The sequence below is a fragment of the Chionomys nivalis genome, chromosome 6, assembly GCF_950005125.1.
Source record: "Chionomys nivalis chromosome 6, mChiNiv1.1, whole genome shotgun sequence".
NCBI classification, from domain to species: Eukaryota; Metazoa; Chordata; class Mammalia; order Rodentia; family Cricetidae; genus Chionomys; species Chionomys nivalis.
Window position 1 is genome coordinate 67,697,966 of NC_080091.1, and position 27,708 is coordinate 67,725,673.

The following is a 27,708-nucleotide window of genomic DNA, read 5'->3' on the forward strand; positions in this document are numbered from 1 at the left end:
TTAGCATTTTTGATTACTCTAATTAACAAGGTTTTATCCTTTCTGCTGATTTTTCTTTTGTCTTTAAGAATAATTTTTGCTGTGAAGTCTGGTTTGTCTAATTAATAGAACTTTACTGGCATCCTTTTAGTTAACATGTGAGAATTTTTCTTTTCATACTTTTACTTTCAATGTTTTAATATCCTTAATGCTTATATATTTAGTGTACCTAGCATGACTGGTTTTTAAAATATTTTCTGTCTACCTTGGTTTTTTTCTTCTGTGTGTGTTGGGGGGAGGGTAGGTCAAGGGTTTGGAGGGGGTCTTCTGTAGCCCAGGCTAACCTTGAACTCCTGATCCTCCTGCCTCTGCCTAGCAAGTGTTAGGATTTCAGGCAAATACCATAGTGCTTAGTCCTGTCTTGGCTTCAAATGATGAAGCAGCTCTTTCATGGGTGTTTTGTTACTTATACCATTGGCCACCTTCTGTCTCACTGTGCTTTAGTTTGTTTTTTGAGACAAGGTCTCACTATGTAGCCTTGGATGACCTGGAACTCTCTTTGTAGACTAGGCTGTCCTCAAACTCGCAGAGATCCACCTGCTTCTGCTAACCAAGAGATGGGATTAAAGCCACGTGCCACCATGCCTGGCTTCTATGATTGTTGTTATTTAAAAAAATTATTCTTGTTCAGTTTTTCTCTCATCATGTTTTAGAAATTTTGGATGAAATTTAAGTCTGTTTTCTTCTATAGTAATTGCTAAATTATAAATGTTTTGTGGATATTCTTCTAGTGGCCACCTTACATGTTTCATTATTTAAAGCTCAAGCCTAAGTTAAGCCATTTTTAGCCTTCTTCTTCACAAACACAAGGACCTTAAAACAACTTCCTGTGATAGTACCCATTTGCTTCCATGGTATCACTATGCGATTTATACACAAGTGTTGGTTTTTGCTTAAGTATTTCCTTTGTGCTTTCTTTCCCCATTGCAGCATAGATCTCTTTTTAATCTGAAAGTTTGTCTGCCTGGTGTTTACCTTTAAATTTTTCTTTACAGTAAGGGTTGTTTGTGTGAAACTATTTTTAAATTTTCATTCGGAAATCTTTTCATTATCCTCCTTCATATAAGACACTTGCTCTGTATATTCTGGGATGTCAGCAAGTGTCTATTATTGAAGGTAACATTTATGTTTTATTTCTATTACCATGTTAAGTCTTCTCATTCTAATCATTAGCTCCTATTTATATGACTAGCTTTTAAAAAAATTTTTTAGCCTAATGTCATCTCTTTTCTTTGGTGTGTGACAATTTTAGCATATGTTTCTAGTTGTGGATTTCTTATGCTGTTATCTTGTTTGACTCCTGAAATCAGGACATTTGTGTCATTCATCAGTTCTAGAAAATTCTCAGAATTTAATCTTTAAATTGCTTTTGTTCATCCCTTTCTTCTCTTCTTCAGACTTCAATCAGTGGTATACGAGACCAGTTTTTTTTGCTCTGGCCTCTTTGTCAATGTTTCTTAACCTCTCTCATATTTTCTATCTCTTTGCTTCTCTGTGATATGAAAACCAGACAAGATCGAGGTAGGTAAATATGAAAGCCAGATTTACTCAAGAGGCAAACATAAATATTAGCCCTGCAATTCAGACATAAAGCCTTGAATCCAGAGCAAGTTAAAAGAGTTACAGCTGAGATCTTTTCATTAGGAAAGCAACCCAAGAGGGACTAAAGCTAATACCCCGTCTCCTGGCACTGCAAATCCGGAAAGCACCCTCGGTTTGAGACCTAAGGATTCCCGTGTTAGGGTTAACTAACTGTGAGTTCAATAACAGAAATACACAAGTAAACAAGCAAGACTGGAAACACAAATAATAAACTTCATGATTGGACATCCAGAGACTTAATATGCTAGGAATTTAAAACTATTGTTTGAACTTACAATGTAATAAAATGTGTTTGTTTTGATTGAACTGGGATCTGTTTTATAACAGGAAGGCACTTTGGGACATTCCCTCAGTTTCTATAGTGGGATACTTACTACTTAGTTAAAGCCTTTGAGACTTCCTTATTGTATTTATATATTTACTTATTGCAGAGCTTTAGAAGAACTCTTTAAAGGTATTGAAGCCTTATTTCTCCTGAATTCATAAAAGATATATGGGGGAAATTGTATAGGATGATTGATAAAATGGCAATGCATTTTACCAAAAGGGTGTGACTAGGTGGCATTCCAACACCCAAAAGTCTGAGGCAGGAGGATCCCAGGTTTCAGGTCAGCAGCCCAGGCTTCATAGCAAGAGCACATCTTAAAATTAAAACAGACCTCTAGAGACAACATGAAACTAAAGGGAAACTAGGGCTAGATAGTACATATCGGGTAAAAACACCGCAGAACCGTGCCAGAATGGTGCTAGGGATGTAGCTCAGAGGTCAAGTGTTTACCTCACGTGCACAAGACCTTGAGTTCAATCCCCAGTACCGGATAAAATGAAAACAAATGTACTATTCTCTTGGACTTTGTATGTTCTTTGTTTTTCCCCCTTGGTTGTCTGTAACATTCTTTCCACCTTTCTGCCCCCTGGCATTTTCAGGCGTAACATTCATGGAGTGAGCAAAGAGAAAATAGCGAGAATGTTGGAGCACTACCAGCGCTTTGTGTCCGTGCCGATCATCATGAGTTCTTCAGACCCAGAGAGGACGGAGCGCATCGCATTGTGTGCATACACTTGTGAGGACCAGAGTTCTGGGTAGGCTGAGTCTGCTGACAAAACCTGTTTGCAGCAGTGCATTGTTTTTAATGATATTTTTGAAGACGTTTGACGTCAGCTGAGGATGTTAGCAAGAGAAGTGAAAGTTCATGTGAAAGATGAGTTTTTTTCCTTGGAGCTGAGGGTTTGCAAGTCTCAGCCTATACAGCAAATACACCTTTATTTTAGCTTTTCCCTTTTCTCTTAATTGTTTTTGTATATATCCATATTACTTTTAGTTTATTAGGTTTTAGTGAAGGTACTCTTAAGTTTTCCATAAAGAGTTCCATTATCTTAAGTGTGATTTTATTTGGGAAAGCTTAATGGGAGAGCTGGGACTTTGAGGATCCTTGATATAAAGGAAGATGGGTTTGACAAACTAAATAAGTCATGGAAGTTGAAAGTATGATGTTGAATTAGAAATGAATATCTGTTTAACAAATGACATCTTAAATGAGAGCTTCCTTATCTGTTTCCTTAGTCTCTCTCTCCCCCTCCCCTCCTCTCCCATTCCCTCTGAAATTACCTGGCGCTAGTGAGAAGGAAACATGGAACATGCAACAAACCTGCTTAGGAGTTTATTACAGGGGTTGTGTACAGGTATGGGGAAGTCTGTGTGCAAAGAGAGAGAGAGAGACAGAGAGAGAGAGAAAGATGGCGCGTCCAGCTTTTAAAAGCTGCCTAGTGCATGTGCACAGGGGATTGACGTGACTACGTATGACAGGGCTCACGCATGCTGCCAAGGGCTTAGCTGAGTCATACCTGGATGATGCAACCACACAGGCACGTAGGTCACGTGGGGCCCGGGGCCATTAGGCACTTCTGCCTGAGGGCTTGTCTGCATATGCGTGGTCCCTTAGAACCTGGAAGTGTCAGCTTTATTGTGGCTGAAATCAATATACCCACCCTCCCTTCCTCCCTCCCTCCCTCCCTCCCTCCCTCCCTCCCTCCCTCCCTCCCTCCCTCCCTCCCTCCCTCCCTCCCTCCCTCTCTCCTTTCCTTTCCTTACCTTTTCCCCTTTCCCCTTTTTCCCCCTTTCCCCTTCCCTTACTTTTTCTCCCTCCTTCTCTCTCTTTCTTTCTTTTCTTTTTTTTTGTTTTTCCAAACAGAGTTTCTTTGTGTAACAGTCCTGGCTGTCCTGGAACTTGCTTTGTAGACCACGCTGGTCTCGAACTGCTGAGATCCTGCCTCTGCCTCCCAAATGCTGAGATTAAAGGTGTGCGCCATCACCGCCTGACTCTTTCTTTGTTTTCAATTTTGTTTTTCTTTCCAGTCTTTGTCTTTGTTTACCTGACTCTCCTGGAACTCTGTAGAGCAGGCTGATCAGGCTGGCCTCGAACTCAAGAGATCCACTTGCCTCTGCTGGGATTAAAGCAGAGTGTTGAGTATGAGTGCCACCACACCTGGCTTTTTCTTTTTCTTTTTTTTAATCACGCAAATTATGTTGTATTATTGCTCTTGTTGGTAGCGTGGACCTGGGAGGGAAGAGCCTAAAAATAGGTAGACTAAAGTCTCATGCAGTAACCAGCTTTTTTCAGGACATTAGACAGTTTATATTCTGAGGACATTCTGAGGGTTTAGCAAGGTCATGTGAGCAAAGTTCACTTTAGTTCAAGTTGGATATAGATAAGCACAAGGGCAAGGTCACATGAGTTAGGTTGAACACAGTCAAGAGGACAACCCGTGTTCAGAGACATCATCTGAGTAATTAGTAACGGATGGGGAATCTGAAGTAAACCACTCCTATTTACTACACCTAGGAGGGCATGAAGCACATTCCAGGATCAGCCCATGTGATGGAGGAGCAGAGGATACCGGACGCTTGTCTTGTAGAAATCTCACATAGCTTCATTCATGGACCGTATCTGACAGTGTTGGTTTTGTGGTCCTGTAGAGCAGTGGTTCCCAATCTTCATAATGCTGGAACTCTTTAATATAGTTCCTCATGTTGTGGTGACTACCACACCATAAAGTTATTTTCATTGCTACTTTATAATTATAATTTTGCTAGTGTTATGGATTGCAATGTAAATATCTGTGTTTTCTGATGGTCTTCGGTGACCTCTCTGAAAGGGTTGTTTGACCCTCAAAGGGTTCATGACCCACAGATTAAGAAACAATTCTGTAAGTGAAGCTTCTTCTGCACTAAATGGCAGATGGACATGGAGGTAGGTCTATGTGCTGTAACATATGCTACGCTGTGGGTGTGAAAGAAGCCAGCACGGTGACGTCCTCTCGTGTGAGCACAGTGAGAACCTTCATAGTAATAGTCAACACATAGCACTGTGACTGACAGCCACAGCTCCTGTCCAACTCAGTCTGCTCTGTGGATGCTGCACCGAGTGCCAGGCATAGGACTCAGAGTAAAGGGTATGTTTATGATATTTTAGGGAAAGCCTAAGATTAGCTCTTAAAACACTTCTACTAGTCAGAGAAAGTGCCCTGCCTCTGAGCTATACTACTGACTTATATCCCCATCCCAGCTTTGGTAATTTTTGTGTAATTTATTTTTTAGTATTTAGAATAAATGGTAAATGCTGTCTGGTTTGCATGTTTCTTTAATTTAAATCACAGTATTAATGGTACTGTGAAGAGACTTACCACTCTTCAAAAAATGTCTTATAGCCCAAGAGACAATGAAGCTATTACCTCTGAAAAAGAAGAGAATGTCTTATCCACATCTGCGAAGCACTTAGAGTTACCTGAGGAGAAGACACCTGAAGTGGCCAAAGAAGCAGTGTTCCCTGAGGGCACTTCCTCCCTCCCTCGTGCCAGTTTAAACAGAGGAAGAAAGGAGATGAGCACTGTGGGTCATGGTGTTCACAGCAGCCCCTTCTTGCGGGAAGCCCCAAACACCTGTTTTTCTCACTCTGAAAGCAAAGTTCAAGCCACAGACAAGAGTGAGAAAGAACAAGAGCCGACGATGTCAAAAGAGTGTGCTGAAGCAGATGCTTGGAGTCCTACAGAGGGAGCATCTCCAAGTAGTTACTGTGCTGAGGACAGTCAAGAAGCTGGTGAGCTTGCAAGTGCTGGGACCCTCCAAAGTGAAAATCCCCCACCTCCTGAAATACTGGAAGAAAGAACCACAGGAAAGAAAAAGACCACTGGAAAACAAAAAAGCAAATCATCTTTGGAAAAGTTCCCAAAACATGAACCATCAAATTTTGTGGGTGACTGGCCAGTTGATAAGACAATCAGCCAGAGGACCAAAAGGAACCGGAAAATTGAAAAAGGTTTATCTGTACAAAATGACAAGAAGTGTAATCGCCCTCAGTCGCAGACAGTATTTGATACTAGAGTGTCTGTGAATACGGATCATGTCCCGCAGCGAGGCTCTCCACATGGGAAGGATGATCTTTCAGAAGTGCCCAGTAGCTGTCAGTATGATCCTTACAAAAGTACCGAGCAACCCTCCTTCAGCACTGTGGGCGACTGGCCCTCACCTGCTTCGTTAGCTCAGAGAGAGCACAGGTCGAGAATACCAAAAGCTGGCTTAAGTGAAACCAACTTAGAATTTGGAGCTAGTGACAGCGTGGGTGAAATACCCTTGTACCCCACACATGAGGCCTATTGGGGCACAAGCCCTGAAGAACTCAAATCACTGGGTTCCACCCTTCGAAGTTCTGAAATGCTGCCTAGTAAAGCAACTCACGAGGATCAAACTTCCCTGAGCAAAACGATTCCTAGCCAGCACACACTGCCCCTTCCCTTCTCCAGTAGTGCAGCTGCCCTTCCTGGAGTCGTGGGACCTCCTCGGTCTCTAGCAGTGGGGGTGTCTGGGATTGTCTCTGGAGTAGATACGAGCACATGTGCCCAGACTGAGCCCCAAGATTTTGCTCTTTTGTGGAAACTAGAAAAGAATAAAATCAGTGTTTCAGATTCTGTCAGAGTGTTAACAGGAAAACTAGATGGGTTTAAGCCAAAAGATTTTACTACTAATAGGAAATTAAATGTTCATGAAGCAATTCCATACAGAGTAATGCATGATAAAAGTACGTATGTGGAAGAAAGTGAGCTCACCAGTGCTGATGAGTCTGAGAATCTTAACATCCTTTGTAAACTGTTTGGATCATTTTCCTTAGAAGCCCTGAAAGATTTATATGAGAGATGTAATAAAGATATTATTTGGGCCACGAGCCTTTTGTTGGACTCTGAGACTAAACTGTGTGAGGACACTGAGGTTGAGAATCCCCCCAGATCATATGACGAGTCACAAGTGGGGCCATTTTCTATGGGACTGGATTTGAAGGAAATTATTGGCTATAGAGGAACCTCAGAAGATCCTAAGTGTCAGAATTCCGTGTCAGAATTTAACCCTGGGGCTGGTATCAGGAACACTAATGCACAGTCTGCTGGTGATGCGGAGAAGGGAAACTCGAAGCAGGAAGAGATAAGAGCTGTAAATCCTGAAAACCCTGAGCTCATAGCCAGACTATTTCCTAATGCTGCTGTAAACATAAAAAGTAATACTTCAGTAGTTCCTAGCACTCGGGCTGACGTGTCGGGTGTACACAGCTTTAAGCGGCCTCTTCCGCTTACTCCAAAACCTAATGTCCTCAAAGATGTTAGTGAAATGGAGAAGAATCTAGTAGCCACAGAGACTGGCGGCAGTATTCATTCTTTTTTAAATTTATCTGATATTATCAACTCTGCAACAAGCACTTCAAATCCTGAATTAAATGAAGTTTATCTTACTAGCTCTTTGGAAGTAAAGAAAAATGAGATTCTTCCTAAGGATTATGTGAAATTTGGAAACATGGAAGAATTTATCAATGAAGATAAACAGGAAATGGAGAAAATTCTAATGCCAGGAACTAGTTTGTCAGCTGGAGTTAGTGAAGAGGATAAAACCGAGGTATTGAATCCGACACCAGTGATGGCCAAATCTCTGACCATAGACTGTCTGGAGTTGGCATTACCCCCTGAGTTGGCTTTCCAACTTAATGAATTATTTGGCCCAGTTGGTATTGATTCAGGTAAGGAAAAAGTAAATTATCTGTGTGTGTGCGCACGTGTGCATGAGCACGTGCCAGCATGTGTGTAAACAGACAGCATATATAAGTTTTTGTTTCAGTGGCAGTTATCTCATTGGCTGAATGTGTCAGTAGGTTATATCACATATTTTTACTTAGTGCCTTATATTTGGCATGTTTTTAAAGGATTCAAAACAATTTGAAGTAGAGAATATTTATGTAGAATTTTATATCAGTATATTCATTAATATGTTGGAAGTTTATTTGCAAAAGTGAAGTTTGTGTCTTTTGGTGTTATTTCAGATAGATTTAAGGCAGGAAGTAATTTCCTAGAACACAATTATGGAAATCTCAGCTAAAGGAATGCATGGAGCTGAGAGCAACCTAAGTAGATTTGTCAAAAAGCTTTGTGTGTGCACCAGCTACGTATGAAAACAATGTCAGAACATAAGAACATTTCATGTAAATAGGAATGTGTTCGTGATGATGACCATATTTGGTTTATGCATATGATAGACGAGTGTGTGGTCTGTAAATGTGTGATGAGTAACGATAGTCTTTTTCTCTTTCTCTTCCCTTCACAAGGCTCTCTAACAGTTGAGGATTGTGTGGTTCACATAGATCTGAATCTGGCTAAAGTGATTCATGAGAAATGGAGAGACTCTGTAATGGTTGGTAGCTTCCTTGTATGAAAAGCCAGCTCCCTGTGTTTGTTTGCAGACTTAAATACATGTACCCACATGCAGATGTAAATACATGCACAAAATTTTAAAAAATAGTGAAAATAAATCTTAAAAATCAGAGTAGGGAAATATATATATGTAGCTATTCTTAGTAATTTCACTTAGATAATTTTATTGTTTTACTTAATTTTAATAACGACTTATAGTGCATGAGAAGAACTGCTTTCTAGAGAAAGCTGCTATAACTTTGTAGCTTTATTTCCCAGTGCCCCGCCCTTTGCCAATCTTTGCTCTCCCTTTGTGTGCAGGAGCGACAGAGACAGGAGGAAGTGTCTTGTGGCAAGTGCGTGCAAGGTAAGGTACATATTCTGGCTTTCACTTTGTCTTGAGGTTGAAACATGGAGTGTGCCTTTTTGTTTCGTTTTGTCTTTTAAGACAGGTTTCTCTGTGTAAACACTCTGTCCTGGAACTCCCTCTATAGACCAGGCTGGCCTCGAATTTGGACATCTGCCTACTTTTGTCTCCCAAGTTCTGGGATTAAAAGTGTGCTCCACCACCACTGGCTCAATTGTGCATGCATGTCTTAACTCATTTATATAACACGAAATATGGTACCCAAGGATTTCTAAAATTATATCAAAAATTTTTTTTTGTGTGTGTGTGTGATGGTGTGTGTGTATGATGGTGTGTGTTTATGTGTGTGTGTGATGGTGTATGTGTACAGTTCAGAGAACAGTTTGTAGGTGTCTCTACCATGTGTTCCAGGGCTTGAACTCAGGTTGTTAGTTTTGGCAGTGGATACTTTACTCACTGAACTCAGGACCTCTGAAAGAGGAACCAGTGCTCTTAACCACTGAGCCATCTCTCCAGCATCCTCCAGATGGCTTCTTAAACAGTCTCGTCTCCAGTGATTTCTGTCATGGCAGGTCTTGTGAGAAGGTCCTTCCTTTTGTCATGAAGCACTGTTAGTACTTCTTTTGTGCACTCTTCCCTGCAACCAAGGTGCGGAGCTTCAGGTTGAAGATTCTTGGGCTCCACTTTATTTCAGACCTGTGACATGTTGTAGCAGAGAACACTGGCCACACAACTAAGAGTGTATAGGATTGATGGACTTTAAAAAAAAGAAATGAAAGACATAAATTTTGGTCCATCTGGGGTGGGGAGTGGGTCTTGGACAAGATGGGGGAGTGGGTGAATATGATCTAAACAATCTATGAAATTTTCAAAGAATTAATACAATTATTTAAAAAGAGAGATAAAGCAGACTGAAGGTAGAAGTGACTAAACTATAGTGTAGTCAGATAAATGCAAACGGCTGCAGCGACTGTGGTGTACCCTCGGAGAGACAGTGCTGGAGCAGAGTGTGTGTGTACCCTCGGAGAGACAGTGCTGGAGCAGAGTGTGTGTGTACCCTCGGAGAGACAGTGCTGGAGCAGAGTGTGTGTGTACCCTCGGAGAGACAGCGCTGGAGCAGAGTGTGTGTGTACCCTCGGAGAGACAGCGCTGGAGCAGAGTGTGTGTGTACCCTCGGAGAGACAGCGCTGGAGCAGAGTGTGTGTGTACCCTCGGAGAGACAGCGCTGGAGCAGAGTGTGTGTGTGTGTACCTTCGGACAGACAGCGCTGGAGCAGAGTGTGTGTGTACCTTCGGAGAGACAGCGCTGGAGCAGAGTGTGTGTGTACCTTCGGAGAGACAGCGCTGGAGCAGAGTGTGTGTGTACCTTCGGAGAGACAGCGCTGGAGCAGAGTGTGTGTGTACCCTCGGAGAGACAGCGCTGAAGCAGAGTGTGTGTGTACCCTCGGAGAGACAGTGCTGGAGCAGAGTGTGTGTGTACCCTCGGAGAGACAGCGCTGGAGCAGAGTGTGTGTGTACCTTCGGAGAGACAGCGCTGGAGCGGAGTGTGTCTGTACCCTCAGAGAGAGCACTGGAGCGGAGTGTGTCTGTACCCATGGAGATGTTGAAGGGTTGCTTGCTAACGCCTATCACTGTGAACTTTGTGGATTGTCCCTTATTTTCAGCATACTATGCCTCTGGTCTGTTAATATTTGTCAGCATGTTGCTCTTCTGAGTTCTGTGAACAGAAGAGTGGGCTTAAGCGGAGCCCTCCCAATTGCTCACTACCCACCATTTACACTTCCAGCACTGTTTTGCTGAGGAGGGAGGGAGTCAAAGTGACAGAAAAGAATGGGAAGCACTGAGCTGATTTCTAGTCACACCTAGATCGTTGCTCATCTGAGATATCCCTATATTATCATTTCTTGCTTGTAGTTATATGAAGGTTTATTTTGAAACTTCAAAGTCGTATTATATTTACAAGCTGAAAAGGATTTTAAAATCTCATGTTTCTTTTGTCTTGTAACTAATATTTAATTTGTACATCAATTGCTGAAAATGTTACACCACTTTATTATTCTTGTAGATCCTTTGCTGGCTGGACCTGCTGTTCTTGATAATTCTGAACAGAAATCATCTCAGAAAACAGGCAAAAAGTTATTGAAGACTTTAGCGGCACCTGAGACACCGGATCCCTGGAACACTCAAACAAAAAAGGTTTCACTGCGAGAAATAATGTCAGAAGAAATCGCCTTACAGGAGAAACATGATTTGGTATGGGTTGGCACGATACTAATCTGTGGTCTCTGTGGTGTTGTTTAGCATGTGATTTTCATTTAATTCTGTGTCTCCTGCTCTGTGTCTCAAGCCAATATTAAAACTGAAAAATGTTTTAAGTAGAATCTGGGTGAGGCTTTGTTTCCTGCTAGTTGGTACTCTGACACACACAGGTCATCTCTGCTAAGTATGGGTTCGCAAGCTCCATTATTGTTAGTTTTTAACATTTACTTCTGTAATCTTTTACTTATGGGAAAATAAGAAATCTCTCACTTGAAGATGGTATCATACATTATTTAGTAATAATAATTGTATTGCTTTTTAAGGATGTGCCTATTTTTAAATTTTAAAACAAAATTTAGAGAAAAAAATTCAGAAGCTTCAGAATTTGTATTACAATTCAGTTTTCTTCCTTCTACTCTTCAACTGCAGTTCAAATAGAAACTTTATTTTAAATCTGATATACTTTTTGCTTTTTACTTCAGTGTACTTATTTGAAGCCATTGGTTAATTCGATTTTTTTCATATTTCTTTTCAACTTTTTCTTTTTTAATTTTGAAAGTGAGAACTAAAGAATTTAAAAAGTAAAATACTTAGTCCAGTTAAGGGCAAAGTGATTCTTAAGTGGGGACCGAGGTGTCTTCCACTTCACTGTGTGTCTGGTTGCAGTACACAGAACTAGGTGCAGGAGGAGTGAAGGTGTTCTTCCTGCTCCCATTAGCTTCGTAATTCCTGCCATTGCACCCATGTGTAAAGTAGCTTCAAGCAGTATCTTATAGTTTTACTGCGGTTTCAGATAGCCTTCTTAATTTATGTGTAGCAGGCTGGAGAAATGGATTCTCTCTCTCTTTATGTACACAGTGTTCTGTTGGCATGTATGCTTGCACACCAGAAGGGGGCACCAGATCTCATTACAGATGGCTGTGAGCCACCATGTGGTTGCTGGGAATTGAACTCAGGACCTCTGGAAGAGTAGCCAGTGCTCTTAACCTCTGAGACATCTCTTAAAAGAAATAGGAAAGTCTGATTTTAGGCTTGAATAATGTAATAGTTTTGCTGAAATGCCATTTCTATCACTGAAACTTACCTTTTGTTTCTGACCTGCCTCATAGTCTTTCTAGTATTAACAAATGAATGTCTTTTGATTTTACAGTTTAATGCATTTTCTTCTGTCAGTAATTTTTCCTTTCTTTTTTAAAAAACAAATTGGGTAACAGAAAGTAGACAAGAACTGGGTGACAGTGGCACACACCTTTAATCCTGGCACTCTAGGAGGCAGAGGCAGGCATATCTCTGAGTTCAAGGAGAGCCTTGTCTACAGAGTGAGTTCTAGGGCAGCCAGAGCTATGTGAGAAAAGTAGACGTCCAAAGAATATTCTTTTAAGGAATCCTCACTTTAGATGAAGCCTCAGTAAGGGAATTTCTTTTTTTTTTTTTTTTTTCTCTTTTTCCCTCCTCTCAACATTATTCTGTCTTTTTTTTTTTTATTCTTTTTTAATTAAAATTTCCACCTGCTCCCCGTTTCCCATTTCCCTCCCCTCCTCCCAAATATTGCCCCCTCCCCCCACTTCCCTCCCCCTATCCCCACTCCTCTTCTCCTCCCCCCACACCATCCCCCCTCCCTCTCGATACTGAAGAGCAGTCCAAATTCTCTGCCCTGCGGGAAGACGAAGGTCTTCTATCTACTTCCAGGAAGGTGAGCGTCTAAACAGGCTAAGCTCCCACAAAGCCGGTTCATGTATTAGGATCGAAACCTAGTGCCATTGTCCTTGGCTTCTCATCTGCCTTCATTGTCCGCCATGCTCAGAGAGTCCGGAATCAACCCATGCTTATTCAGTCCCAGACCAGCTGGCCTTGGTGGGCTCCCAATAAATCAGTTCCACTGTCACAGTGGGTGGGTGCATCCCTCGTGGTCCTGATTTTTTGCTCATGTTCTCCCTCCTTCTGCTCCTCATTTGGACCTTAAGAGCTCAGACCGTTGCTCCAAATTGAGACTCTGTCTCTACCTCGATCCATCGCCAGATGAAGGTTCTAAGGTGATATGCAAGATATTCATCAGTATAGGATAGGGTCATTTCAGGTTCCCTCTCCTTAGTTGCCCAAGGTACCAGCTGGGGACATATTCCTGGACACCTGCGAACCCCTCAAGAGTCAAGTCTCTTGCCAATCCTAAGATGGCTCCCTTAGATAGGGTATATACTTCGCTGCTCCCGTATCAATCCTTCCTATATCCCAACCATCCCAATCCCCCGAGCTCCTCCCATCCTCCCCTTCTCATGTTTCTCGTCCCATTTCCCCTTTGCCCCATGCCACCTCACCCGCCAGTTCCCAGTTTTTGCCCTGCAATCTTGTCTACTTAGTAAGGGAATTTCTTGATGTAGCTCTGGAAAAAAGAAATACAAAGCAAACATCATATATATTAAGGACTAAAACATGAACATTAATTGTAGGATGATGAGATCTTGAGTTTATAGTTCATTGATGTTACAATTCATAGTTTCTGTTAGAACTCTTGGTTTTTTGAGACAGGGTTTCTCTGTAGCTTTAGGGCCTGCCCTGAAACTAACTTTTTTAGACCAGGCTAGCCTGAAACTCACAGATATACCTGCCTCTGCCTCCCAAGTGCTAGGATTAAAGGCGTGCACCACTATTGCCTGGCTATATCATGATAATATTATGATAATCTTAGTTTAGAATTTGAAAGAATTCTAGGGACTAGGAAGATGGCTCAGTGAGTAAGAATGTTTGCTGCCGAGCATGAATACTTGAGTTCAGATTTCCCAAATGTGGAGAGCCTGTCTAAAGGGAAGAAGGTAGAGAGAGAGCCTCCACAGGGAGCATGCAGTGCATTCCGTAGATGGGTGGGCAGAGAAAGGATGTATTTTAGGAAAGTTCATTTAGTCTGACAGTTTTACTTTATTTACTTATTTACTTAAATTTTAACTTTTTGTGCTTGGATCTTAGCATACAGCTGAGACTGTCCTGAACTCCCAGCATTTTAGGTGTGTGCAGCTCTACCTGGTGGAGTACTGCTCAGGATAGGCAGCTTCATAGACTGTGGAAATACTGACACTCATAGGTTATTTTTGAGTAAATGTGTTTGTGAAAAATTTTTAAGTAATTAGGAGCTATAAGACTTTCTGTCAACCTGAATTTTACAACCTTTATACATGGTAGTTTCTGCCCATTGAGGAGAGTGTATTTGTGAGGACGGTCACAACAGCACACAGTATCCCTTAATGAGGGCTCAGGGGAGACATTTCTCTCAGCTTTCAGTACCAGAAAGCTGTACTTCTCCTGAGTAACTGGTTTGTTTTAAATTTATGGACACTGAGAACGTTTCTTTCCCTTTTGCTTTGGCCACTAAGGGGGCTCAGAACTGAATTTGTAGCAACTCTACAGGATTTTATGGCATGGACTTATATACTAATTTTGTCTGCTAGCTTTATCTTGTATTCTTGCCTTCATTTTCTCTAATCTTTGACTTCATTTATTTATATCCTATTTTTTAATAGACAGTTATACTGATTAATGATGAATAATATCCCAAATAAAGCATCATTAGGTGATTTGTTGTATGGATATCATAGTGTATTTACACCAGGCTAGTATGGCCTTAAGCTGTATGGTACAGCATATACCAATCAATATGAGGGTCCTCATTTACTGAAGCACCGTTATGTGGTTCATGACTGTATATGTAGCTTCTCCTTGTTACATCATATAGTGTAACATGAATGGGTCCTGTTTGTTGGGGTTTTCGTTTTGCCCGGTACCCCACAACTGTTTAGTCCCAAAGAAAATCACACAGAGATCTCTTTAAGTTATAAAGCTGATTGGCCCATTAGCTCTATCCTCTCAGTGGCTAACTCTCACATCTTTTTTTTTTTTTTTGGTTTTTCGAGACAGGGTTTCTCTGTGGCTTTGGAGCCTGTCCTAGAACTAGCTCTGTAGACCAGGCTGGTCTCGAACTCACAGAGATCCGCCTGCCTCTGCCTCCCGAGTGCTAGGATTAAAGGCGTGCGCCACCACCGCCCGGCTTCTCACATCTTGATTAACCCATTTTTCTGATTTATGTTAGCCATGTGGCTCAGTACCTTTTTTCAGTGGGGCAGATCACATCCTGCTGCCTCGGTGGTCTGGGCAGGAGTGGGAGGAATAAGCTTCCTCCTTCCCAGAATTCTCCTGTTCTCATTACATCATTTCTACTTCCTGTCTGGTTTTCCTGCCTATATTTCCTGCCTAGCCAATCAGCGTTTATTTAAAACATGATTGACAGAATACAGACAATTCTCCTGCACCAATATAGTGGACTGTTTTGAGATAGTGTATGTTTGTGTGTGTGTGGAACTGTGTGTTTTTATGAGCGCCTTTGAATACTTGGCAAAAATGCGATATAAATAAATAGTGTAAGAATACCTATATTACTAACTTCCGCTTTTGCTCAGCGAGGAAAGGCTGTGATTGCTTATAAATTGTTGGTGTTTTTGCAACAAAATAATTAGGCTTTTGTTCAGTATTGTTTGGCTTATAAATTTCATCATAAGGGTGATTCTTTTCTGTTTTGTTTTAGAAAAGGGAGACACTTATGTTTGAAAAAGATTGTGCCACTAAACTAAAGGAGAAGCAGCTCTTTAAAATATTTCCAGCCATTAACCAAAATTTCCTGATGGACATTTTCAAAGATCACAAGTGAGTGCTAGACAGACTGACTGTTATTTTTTTACTCTAATGTCACTGGAAGTATATCCCAAACAATCTCGTGTTCATTTTTCTGATTAAATATAATATAAATAATTAAGTTTAGATTTAATATAATACAGAAAGTGAAAATTTCTAGCCATTTGTATCCCTTGTTTTTCTCCTTAATTTTTTTGTTACCTTTTCACCATGAGAAACCTGCCCAGATAACATGGGACTGAGGCAGATGGCTCTTTGATTTCATTTTTAAACTAGAACCTCATGGTGTTCAGTTTGTTACAATATAAATACCGGCATGGGGGTATTTTATCTGTGTTTGATTTTGGAAGGAAATTGAAACTTTATAATTCCCCAAAAGATTTATGGAATATAGATGATAAAAAAGAAACAATGCAGCTGATGTGCCTCAGATAAATCCAGGAACTTGGCATGGAGGCTACAGGCATGTACTATATAAGCCTGACTCCAGAATAAATAATTAAAAGAAACTGAGTTATCATGTTATCGCCTCCTCCTACTACTTTGGTATTAGGGATTGAATCCAGGACCTCACACATTTCTCTTTTTTTTTTTTTTTTAATTAAAATCTACTGATGGTCTCGTGTATCCCCAGGCTATCATTTACATTTGCTGTGTAGCTAAGCATGACCTTCTGACCTTTTTCTGATTACAGGTTTCTGCCTTCATGGCCAGTTCTAAACAATTCCAGGGATGAAACCCAGGACTTCCTGCATGTTAGACAAGTGCTCTACTAACTGGGCCACATCCCCAGCTCAGTTAATTTTGACTGGTATATAAACACAAAAGTGTGCATATTAATGAGTCATACATAGATTGTTTTTATGAATGTGTGTACTGTGTAGTGTTTAATTAGGTTAAACATACTTTTTCCAAACATCTGAGTTTTTTGCTTATTCATTCATTCATTCATTCAATTATTTATTGTGTATGCAAGCAGTAAGTGTGGAGGTCGTAGCTCTTTCTTTTCAACATGTGGATCCTGGGAATCAAACTCAGGGCATCAGGTGTGGCAGAAAGAATCTTTGTCTGTTGATCTATTGTACCTGCCCATTATTATTATTACTAAAAACTTTCTAAGTCATGGACTAGAGATATGACTCAGTGGTAAGAGCAGTGGCTGTACTTCCGAGGACCAGAATTTGGTTGGTAACACCCACATGGTGGCTCACAACACCCACATGTTAGGTATTTCCAGTTCCTGGAAACCCGATGCCGTCTTCTGCTCTCTGCAGGCACCAGGCATGCATGTGGTGCACAGACACATGCAGGTGAAACATCCGTACACATAATAAAATGAAAAAGATCCTTAGTATTATTTAAAATTTTTTTTTGACAGCATTAAGGAGGCAGAGATAGGCAAATCGCTGAGTTTAGGTCTGCCTGGTCTTTGTAGCAAGTTCCAAAGCAACCAGGGCTATATTGTGAGACCTATTGTTGTAGGGAGCTGTGGGCCGGCGTTCCTGCCACCCAGCTCCTGGCCGCTCCTCATGCCCCAAAATAACGACACACAAACTGTATTCATATAAACACTGCTTGGCCCATTTCTATTAATGTGTGTAGTACCCCAAGGTGCGCTTACTGGGAAGATTCTAGCTTACGTCCATCCTGAGTTGGAGCTTCATCGCGTCTGCCCTGGGGAGCAGCTGCATTGGTCAAAGCTCACTTCCTCTTCCTCCTGGCATTCTGTTCTGTTTACTCCGCCTATCTAAATTCTGCCCTATCAGATGGGCCAAGGCAGTTTCTTTATTAGCCAATGACCTTCCTCCATCATTTCCCCTTTTTCTGTTTAAACAAAAAGGAAAGGCTTTAACTTTAACATAGCAAAATTACATATAGCAAAACAGTTATCAAGTAAGAATTACAGTTACAATATTTACATCTATTTTATCTTTTATCATAACAAAGGAAAACAGCTATAACTATCTATCTATTCTTCAACTCCATCAAAGACTCCAGAAGGATATAATATTACCTAAGTAAATGAGAAATAAGCAACTTTCAAACTCTAGAAATGACAGAGACATCTCGCTGCCTGGACAGTCACTCAAAGTTCCTCTGTACCGTTGGGGCATCCATCTTCGGCCTACAGGTCCATAGTATCCAGAGACATTTCCATGAAGCAGGAAATTTCAAAGTCAGTTCAGTCACTATCTACTGTGTCCTGCAAAATGTCTCGCAGACTCTTTCATGAATCAGGAACCCCGAAAGATCATCTCACCTTTAGGCAAGTTCAGTAGTCCTCTCTCTGTGGGTTCTCTGTGTCCAGTTTATGCAATAGTCCAGGCAAGAGCAGTTTCTTGCCCAAATGGCTATCAAACTCCATAAGGTGCCTCTTCGATGCCCATCTTCTCCTTGAAGTAGATTGGTGCTGCCAGGAGCAGAGTGTCTCATTGTCATGAAAAGTCCTAAGTTATTAAAACATTAAATGTCATATTCTATAGTCTTTGAAAGATATGAAGAATGCCTATTCAACTAAAATATATATACATATATCTAGAAAATCTAACTAACATGACTACAAACTTGACTATTATTAATGATTATCCATTAACAACCTATATACATTACATTTTTACATGAACTACACAATCACAAGAGCAGAAATACATATACATATAACAAAATTGACCTTAAATTTATATCAATAAAGTCAAATCCATACTGATGCAAATTATTCATATCTACATATATATATATATATATATATATATATATATATATATATATATATATATATATATCATATCCCCCTTTAAATGTAAAAGAACATTTATAAACAGTATTTGGGAATATGGGTGCAGTTATTTCTCTCCAAACTGCTTCCTGCTGAATTGGGGCGCTGTTATTCAGGTCTTTTATGGGATAACCTGTCTGCTAGGTTCATCTCAGTTGGAAGTTGAGCAAAGTAATTTTTTGAGGGTGTTCACAGCAACCTTTCAGGAGGGCGTGGTCTATCATACCATATTGTGATAGAAGTAATCCAAAGAGTCTCATCCTCTGTGAAAACAAAAGAAACTCCTTTCCAAAGCATCATGTCCTTAGATTCAAATTTTAAAGTCAAGGTATTTTGAAAATATCTATGTTGGATTAGTTCAGCAGCATTTATAAACAAATATCTTTTAGCAGCTCTTACTCTTTCCTCAGCATTCAAACAATTCAAAGAGAGCATAATAGCATACAGTATCAAGATTTTCTATGTATTTTCCATCTTTGTACGGCTTTATTTTAACCTCTATTTTGTTTATTTTTACTTTTATTTTTTGCTTTTTGAGACAGGTTCTCTGTATATCTTTGTCCTGGAATAACTCTGTAGACCAGGCTGTCCTTGAACTCTCAGAGATCCTTCTGTCTCTGCCTTCCAGGCACTGGGATTAAAGGCGTGTGGTACCACATCTTGAAGTCACAGAGGTCAATCTCCCTCTGCCTCCAAGTGTTGGGATTAAAAGTGTGTACTACCACACCCAACTACTTTCTTTCTTCCTTTTTTTACTTTTAAGAACTTTAACTTTTAGCCTGCATATATTTTTAAACACACTGTAAATCACTTAAAGGTTTTCTTTGTCTTTGAATCTCTCTTTACTGTATATCTCTCTTTTTCTGACCACACGAGCCTTTAAATTACTGAGCAATATGGGTAGGATTAAAGCTGTGGCTTTGCCAGCTAGATCCAGCCCATTCCTTAGCTTTCCAACCTCATGGCAGAGGTACTGGCTGTAGCCATGTTTATTGCCACAAGACTATGGCGTTTCAAGGTCCCTGCCAGCAAGCAAGCTGCAGCAGTAAGTCCACAGACAACACTCAAGTCCTCTTTCTGTAGCCGGCCCTCCTGCCTCAAACAGTCAGAGTTTGCCCTGGCAGGATGGCCCAGAAAGCTGGCATTTTAAAACAGCACAACTTTTTTCCTGCTACAGCTGAAAACAAACAAGCATTTAGTCAGCTTTTATCAATACCATTTAAGTGTTTTGTGGCAGGACCTCTTAATGAGCTGCAGGGTTTTGCAGCTACAGCTGAGTCAGGAAGCCTCTCTTAGATGAGAGCACTTGCTTGCCTCTAGCAAGCAGAGCAGACCCGAGAAATTGCTGCTACCAAGAAAACATGCTTTACTCTATTCTTTCCTAAGCTTTCTCAGGCTTTCTGTGGATATAGTTGTCCACACGTCTGGGTGCCATTCTGTTGTGAGGAGCTGTGGGCTGCATTCCTGCCACCCAGCTCCCGGCCGCCTGGCTAGCTTATGCCCCGAAATAACAACACACAAACTGTATTCTTTTAAACACTGCCTGGCCCATTATATCTAGCCTCTTCTAGGCTAATTCTCACATATTAATTTAGCCCATTTCTAATAATCTGCATAGAACCACTAGGTGTGCTTACCGGGAAAGATTCAGCATGTCTGATCTGGCGGCTGGCTGCATTGGGTCTGGGTCTGAGAGGAGCTGCCCTGCATCCGACCTCATTTCCTCTTCCTCCCAGCATTCTGTTCTGTTTACTCCACCCACCTATGTTCTAACCTATGAGGCCAAGCAGTTTCTTTATTAGCCAATGACATTCCTCCATCAATCTATCTTAAAAAAAAAAAAAATAGGACCCAATTTTATTTTTCCTGAGATTTCCTAGAGGTTCTTCTTGAATCTTCAAGTACATTAAGTTTCAATATTAAAAACTTAAAATAACCCAATTTCTTACACTTTAAAATTAAAAAAAATATTTTTTATGTATCTGAGTGTTTGCCTACATGTATACTCCTTATGTGTCTGATGCTCACAGAAGGCTTAGAGGGCATTAGCTCCTCTGGAACTAAAGTTGCATGCTGTTGTGACAACCTGGATTCTCCTCAGAAGCAGCAAGTGCTCTTAACCACTGAGCCATCTCTCCAGCCCATTTTTTATACTTTTAGAAATTGCTTGAATTTATACCACAGAACTTTCATTTTCTTTTATTAACATTATATTTAAACAGCTATTCACTGGAACACACAGTACAGTTTCTAAACTGTGTTCTTGAAGGAGACCCTGTGAAAACAGTTGTCGCTCAAGAATACGGTCACCAAAATGAGAATATCACTTCTCATACTGCACTGAAATCAAAAGAGAAAAAGGTATGGAGGAATTGGATCTTGTACTCTTTTGGCAAATAAATGTATATGAAAATATGATTTGTTAGCCGGGCGGTGGTGGCACACGCCTTTAATCCCAGCACTCGGGAGGCAGAGACAGGTGGATCTCTGTGAGTTTGAGACCAGCCTGGTCTACAAGAGCTAGTTCCAGGACAGGCTCCAAAAACTACAGAGAAACCCTGTCTCGAAAAACCGAAAAAAAAAAAGAAAAAAAAAAAAAAGAAAATATGATTTGTTGCTAGGTGGTGGTGACTCATTTCTTTAGTCCCAGCACTTGGGAAGCAGAGGCTGGTGGATCTCTGAGTTTGTTTTCAAGACAGGGTTTCTCTGTGTAGCTCTGGCTAGCCTGGAACTCTCTATGTAGATCATTCTGGCTTTAAGATCTGACTGTCTTTGGGATTGAAGGTATGGGCCACCATGCCTGACTCATAATTAATTTTTTGAAGAACATGGTGATGTCTATTTCAAGTCTCTGCAGTCCCAGGGTCTAAACAAAATATTAGTAAGGAAATTCTATACCCAGCTGTTAATTATGTATTGGTCAGTTCTTGCAAACCTTTCTTCCCTTATTTTTATCAATTAGAGATTATATGTGTGTTATATAATACATACACTATTTTGTAATATTGTTGACTGAGATTTCTGTCCTGTCTGGTTCCCACAGTTGTTAAGTCCCGAAGAAATCACACAGAGGTCTACATTAGTTATAAACTGATTGGCCCATTAGCTCAGCGTTCTTATTAACTCTTATAACTTATATTAGCCCATTATTCTTGTCTATGTTAACCACGTGGCTTGGTACCTTTTTTGTTGAGGCAGTTACATCTTGCTTGCTCTGTGGCCAGATCAGGACAGCAGACAGGACAGCAGACCAAGCTTTCCTCTTCCCAGAATTCTCCTTTCTCACCTCTGCTTCCTGCCTGATTGTCCCACTTATACTACCTGCCTGGCTACTGACCAATCAGCATTTTATTAAAATACAATTGACAGGCTACAGACCATTGTCCCACAGCATAGTATTACTATAAATTAAGTGGTAGACTTTAAGATTTTAAACCTATGTGTCACTGTAGATTGTTTTATAGAGTACATTATAAATATAATTCTTGGTAATATTTCTAAGCGAAATGATAATTTCTAAGTTGTTACATTCAAGTAAGTAACCTCAATCAAATAATTATATCAATAAAAACATTTTTTAGAGTATTGAAAATTATGGTTTTGTTTAGTTTTTACTTTGACTACACATAAAATGTTTATTAACTTACATAGTAGGACATGTATGACTTATAATACTTTTAAGGTTTCGAAGAAACAAATTGAAACCTATATCTCTTAAGATAAAGCTAAGACTCTAGGTGGTGGCACATGTCTTTAATCCCAACACTCAGGAAGCAGAGGTAGGAGGATCTCTGAGTTCGAGGCCAGCCTGATCTACAGAGCGAGTTCCAGGATGGCCAGGGATACATAGAGAAACTGTGTCTTGAAAAAACAAAACAAGGAAAACAAAACAAAAAACAAACAAAGAAGATAAATCTAAGATGCAGGTGGCTGTTTGCAAACAGTTCTCTGCAAACAGTGAATAAAGGAGTCTGTGAAGACTGAGTTGGCTTAGAGATCTCTGTGTTTCATTTGTTAAACATTAGTTTTTGATAGTCTAAAGACATTTGAACATACTGAGAATATTATCTTAAAAAATAGTTTTCTTCCTTAATGGAAAACATATAGGCAGTTTGAATAATTATTATTTTCATTATCTTGTATTTTACATTAGAAACTTTTATAAGGATCTCTTTTGGATAATTACATCACGTGCACGTGTGGGTACCTACACACAAACACACTTTGTTGCTGTGTTTGGATTCTGAGAGAGGATCTCACTACGTAGTTTATACTGTTCTCAGTAAAATTGCTTGGCCTCCATGCTACTGAGATTTTAGGTACAGGTTTTTTTCTAAAAGGTTACTGAATTTTTCTTACCACAGTGGCTAATGGTAGGTTGAAACTGACTTGTAAATGTATTTATGATTTTTTACTATTGGTCATGCTGTCTACATGAGCTGTTCTTTTCTTTCTTTCCTTCCCCTCCCTCCTCCTTTTCTTCTTCCTCTCCCTCCCCCTCCTCCTCCTCCTTTTTTGTTTTTTAATGGGTCTGAGTTACCTCACTCAGGATGGCTTTTTCTAGTTCCATCCATTTGCCTGCAAATTTCAAGATGCCATTGTTTTTTTTTTTTTTTTACTGCTGAGTAGTACTCCAGTAAACGTACTACACTTTCCTTAACCATTCCTTGGTTGAGGGACATCTAGGTTGTTTCTAGGTTTTGGCTATTACAAATAATGCTGTTATGAACATAGTTGAGCAAATGTCCTTGTGGTATGAGTGTACATCCTTTGGGTATATGCCCAAGAGTGGTATTGTTAGGTCTTGATGTAGATTGATGCCCAGTTTTCTGAGAAACCACCACACTGATTTCCACAGTAGCTCTACAAGTTTGTACTCCCATCATCAATGGGGGAGTGTTCCCCTTACTCCACATCCTCTCCTGCATAAGCAATCATTGGAGTTTTTGAACTTGGCCATTCTGACAGGTATAAAATTATAAATGAAAGTTTCTGTCCCACCTTGTCCTTTCAGTCACAAAGAAATACACAGAGTCTTATAATAATTATAAACTGTTTGGCTTATTAGCTCAGTCTTATTATTAACTAGCTCTTTCAAGTTTTCTTAACCCATAATTCTTGTCTGTGTTTAGCCAAGTGACTTGGTACCTTTTCTCAGTACAGCATTTTCTTTTTCTTTTTTTTATTAAAGGGCATTTATTACATAAATTCAATACAACACTGGGATTGGGGCGAGAATACTCTTTGTTCTTTAGCTGGATCAATCCCCAGGGGATTTCTTGCTTTTTTAAAAATTTATTTAAAGAAACTATCATTTCACTTCCTCCTCTCCTCTTGTTCCCTCCACCGTCACTCCTCAGAGAGGGTAAGGCTTTCCATGGGGAGTCAGCAAAGTCTAGCATTGCTTTGAGGAAGGACCAAGTCCCTTCCCACTATATCTTGGCTGAACAAGGTATCCTTCCAAAGAGAATGTGTTCCAAAAAGCTAGTCCAAGCAGTAGGGATAAGTCCTGCTCCCACTGCCAGTGGCCCCGCAGTCTGCCCCAGTCACACAACTGTCACCCACATTCAGAGGGCCGAGTTTGGTCCTGTGCTGCTTCCTTCCCTGTCATGCCAGAGTTGGTGAACTCCCATTAGATCAGGTAAGCTGTTTCATTGAGTATTCCAATCATGGTTTTGACCTTTTGCTCATATTTTCACCCCTCCCACTCTTCGACTGGACTTTGGTTTTGCTTCCTCTGTGTCTGGGTGGTGACTGAACCTTTCCTCTTCCCAGAATTCTCCTAGTCAGGTTGCCCCGCCCATACTTCCTGCCTGGCTACTAGCCAGTCAGCGATCTTTTAAATCAGTGCAAGTGACAAATCTTTACAGGAACAAGACCATTATACCACAGCACTTCCTCTTTTTTTCTTTTCAAAACAAGAGCTGTGAATCTAATTTCCTTTGTTTAGCTTTTTTCCTGTTGTCCATAACACCTGATGGTATCTCAGAGTTGTTTTGATTTGCATTTCTCTGATGACTAAGGATGTTGAACATTTCCTTAAGTGTCTTTCAGCCATTTGAGATTCCTTTGTTGAGAGTTCTCTCTTTTGATCTGTATCTCATTTTTAAAATTGGATTATTTGGTCATTTGGTGTCTAGTTACTTGAGTTCTTTGTATAATTTGGAGATCAGTCTTCTGTTAGATGTGGGTTTGGTAAAGATCTTTTCCCATTCTGTAGGCTGTCATTTTGTCTTGTTGACAGTGCCTTTTGCTTTACAGAAGCTTCTCAGTTTCAGGAGGTCATTTGTATTAATTGTTGCTCTTAGTGTCTGTGCTACTGTTGTTACATTTAATAAGTGGTCTCCTGTGCCAGTGCATTCAAGGCGACTTTCCATTTTCTCTTCCATGAAGTTCAGTGTAGCTGGCTTTATGTTGAGGTCTTTGATCCATTTGGACTTGAGTTTTGTGCATGGCAATAGATGTGGATCTATTTGCATTCTTCTACATGTTGATATGCAGTTATGCCAGCACTATTTGTTAAAGTTGCTTTCTTTTTTCCACTTTATAGTTTTAGCTTTTTTGTCAAAAGTCAGGTGTTCATAGGTGTGTGGATTTAATATCAGGGTCTTCTATTCAATTCCATTGGTTCTCCTCTCTGTTTTGGTGCCAATACCAAGCTGTTTTCATTACTATAGCTCTATAGTAGAGCTTGAAGTCAAGAATTGTGATGCCTTCAGAAGTTCCAGTATTGTATAGGATTGTTTTGGTTATCCTGGGTTTTTTGTTTTTCCATATGAAGTTGAGTATTGTCCTTTCAAGCTCTGCAAAGAATTTTGCTGGGTATTGCATTGGATCTATAGATCGCTTTTGGTAAAACTGCCATTTTTACTATGTTAATTCAAGAGATTACCTATCCAAGAGAATGGGAGATCTTTCTGTGTTCTGATGTTTTCTTCAAAGACTTAAAGTTTTTGTCATACAGGTCGTTAACTTGTTTGGTTAAAGTTACCCCAAGATATTTTATATTATTTGTGGCTATTGTAAAGGGTGACGCTTCTCTGAGTTCTTTCTCATCCCATTTATCATCTGTATATAGGAAGGCTACTGTGTTTTTTAGTTAATCTTGTATCCTGCTTCTTTCCCTGGTAGAATTTTTGGGGTCACTTATGTATACTATCATATCATCAGCAAATAGTGAAAGTTTGCCTTCTTCTTTTCAATTTGTATCCCCTTGGATCTCCCTTTGTTGTCTTACTGCTTTAACTAGAATTTCAAGTACTTTATTGAATAGATATGGAGAAAGTGGACAGCCTTTTCTTGTTTATGATTTCAATGGGATTGCTTTGAGTTTCTCTTCATTTAGTTTGCTGTTGGCTGTTGGCTTGCTGCATATTGCCTTTCTTATGTTCCTTGTATCCCTGCTCTCTTGAAGACCTTTATCATGAAGGGGTATTGAATTTTGTCAAAATCTTTTCAACAGCTAATAAGATGATCATGTGATTTTTTTTTCCTTCCTCCCTCCCTCCCTTTCTTTGTTTTTTAAGGCGGGTTTTTTTTTTTAAACAGCTCTGGCTTTCCTGGAACTCACTCTATAGATCAGGCTGGCCTTGAACTCAGATATATCTGCCTCTGCCTCCCAAGTTCTAGGATTAAAGGTGTGCACCACTGCCTCCCAGTTGTTTTTTTTTTCTTTCACTATGTGGTATATTACTTTGGCAGATTTTCATATGTTCAACTATCCCTACATCTCTGGGTTGAAACTTACTTGGCCATGGTGGAGGATTTTTCGGATTTTTATTGAGTATTTTTGCATAGATGTTCATGAGGGAGATTGGGTAATTCTCTATCTTTGTTGTATCTTTGTGTGATTTGAGTATTGGTAACTGTAGTTCCTTTTGTTTCTATTGTGTGGAATAATCTGAGGAGTATTGGTATTAGCTCTTCTTTGAAGTTCTGGTATAATTCTGCACTGAAACCATCTGGCCCTGGACCTTTTTTGGTTGGGAGACTTTTGATGACTTTTTATTTCCATAGGAGTTATAGGTCTATTTAAATTATTTATCTGGTCTTGATTTAATTTTGGTATGTGGTACTTATTCAGAAAATTTGTCCATTTTCTTTAAATTTTCCGAATTAGTGGAGTATAGGTTTAAGTATGACCTGATGTTTCTCTAAATTTCCTCAGTATGTGTTGTTATAGCCCTTTTCCATTTCTGATTTTGTTAATTTGGATATTCTCTCTCTGTCTTTTGGTTAGTTTGGATAAAGGTTTGTCTATCTTGTTGATTTTCTCGAAGAACCAGCTCTTTGTCTGATTGATTCTTGGTTTCTATTTTATTGATTCCAGCCCTCAATTTTATTTCCAGCCTTTATTCCTCCTGGTTGAGTTTGCTTCTTTTTGTTCTAGAACTTTCAGGTATGCTGTTAATTTGTTAGTGTGAGATTTCTCTGGTTTTTCATGTAGACATTTAGTGTTATTGATTTCCCTCTTATTATGCTTTCACTGTGTCTCATAAGTTTGAGTATGTTGTGCTATCATTTTTATTGAATTTTAGAAAGTCTTTAATTTCTTTATTTCTTCTGTGACCCCATGGTGATTCAGTTGAGCATTGTTCAATTTCCATGGGTTTGTAGACTTTCTGCAATTAGTATTGTTGTTGAATTCTAACTTTAAGCTGTGGTGATCTGATAAGATGCAAAGGGCTATTTCAATTTTTTTTTTTTTGTATTTGTTGAGGTTTGCTTTGTTACTGAGTATGTGGTCCATATTAGAGAAGGTCCTGTAGTGAGGAGACGAGCAGGCCTGCTTTTCATCCCGCCCGGCTCCCACACGGCTAGCTTTACACCCGAAATAACAACACACAAATTGTATTCTTTTAAACACTGCCTGGCCCATTAGCTCTAGCCTCTTACTGGCTAACTCTCATATCTTGCTTTAACCCATATCTAATAATCTGTGTAGCACCACGAGGTTGTGGCTTACCGGGAAGATTCTAGTGTACATCCATCTTAGGCCGGAGCTTCATCGTGTCTGACCCAGAGAGGAGAGGCATGGCAATTGCCTCACTTCCTCCCAGCATTCTGTTCTGTCTACTCCACCCACCTAAGGGCTGGCCTATCAAATGGGCCAAGGCAGTTTCTTTATTAACCAATGAAATCATCACAAAAAAGAAGACCCTTCCACATCAAGGCCCCATGGGTGTTGAGAAGCAGGTATATTCTTTTGCATTTGAATGGAATGTTCTGTAGATGTCTGTTAACCCCAATTTGAGTCATAACAT

The 27,708-nt window shown here is 40.0% G+C and overlaps 1 protein-coding gene across 6 annotated transcripts in view; it reads left to right on the forward strand.

The window, feature by feature from the left end:
• N4bp2 (NEDD4 binding protein 2) overlaps positions 1 to 27,708 on the forward strand; it is an 81,288-nt gene that overhangs the window by 37,485 nt on the left and 16,095 nt on the right. For 5 of the 6 annotated variants that reach the window (XM_057771740.1, XM_057771741.1, XM_057771743.1 and 2 more), the window contains 7 exons: positions 2,569 to 2,724; positions 5,350 to 7,700; positions 8,283 to 8,368; positions 8,689 to 8,734; positions 10,799 to 10,986; positions 15,563 to 15,681; positions 20,668 to 20,806. In XM_057771740.1, coding sequence (XP_057627723.1) covers positions 2,569 to 2,724; positions 5,350 to 7,700; positions 8,283 to 8,368; positions 8,689 to 8,734; positions 10,799 to 10,986; positions 15,563 to 15,681; positions 20,668 to 20,806 — 3,085 coding nt within the window. The remainder of the gene's footprint in view (positions 1 to 2,568; positions 2,725 to 5,349; positions 7,701 to 8,282; positions 8,369 to 8,688; positions 8,735 to 10,798; positions 10,987 to 15,562; positions 15,682 to 20,667; positions 20,807 to 27,708) is intronic. The other variant, XM_057771745.1, reaches the window with a different exon arrangement.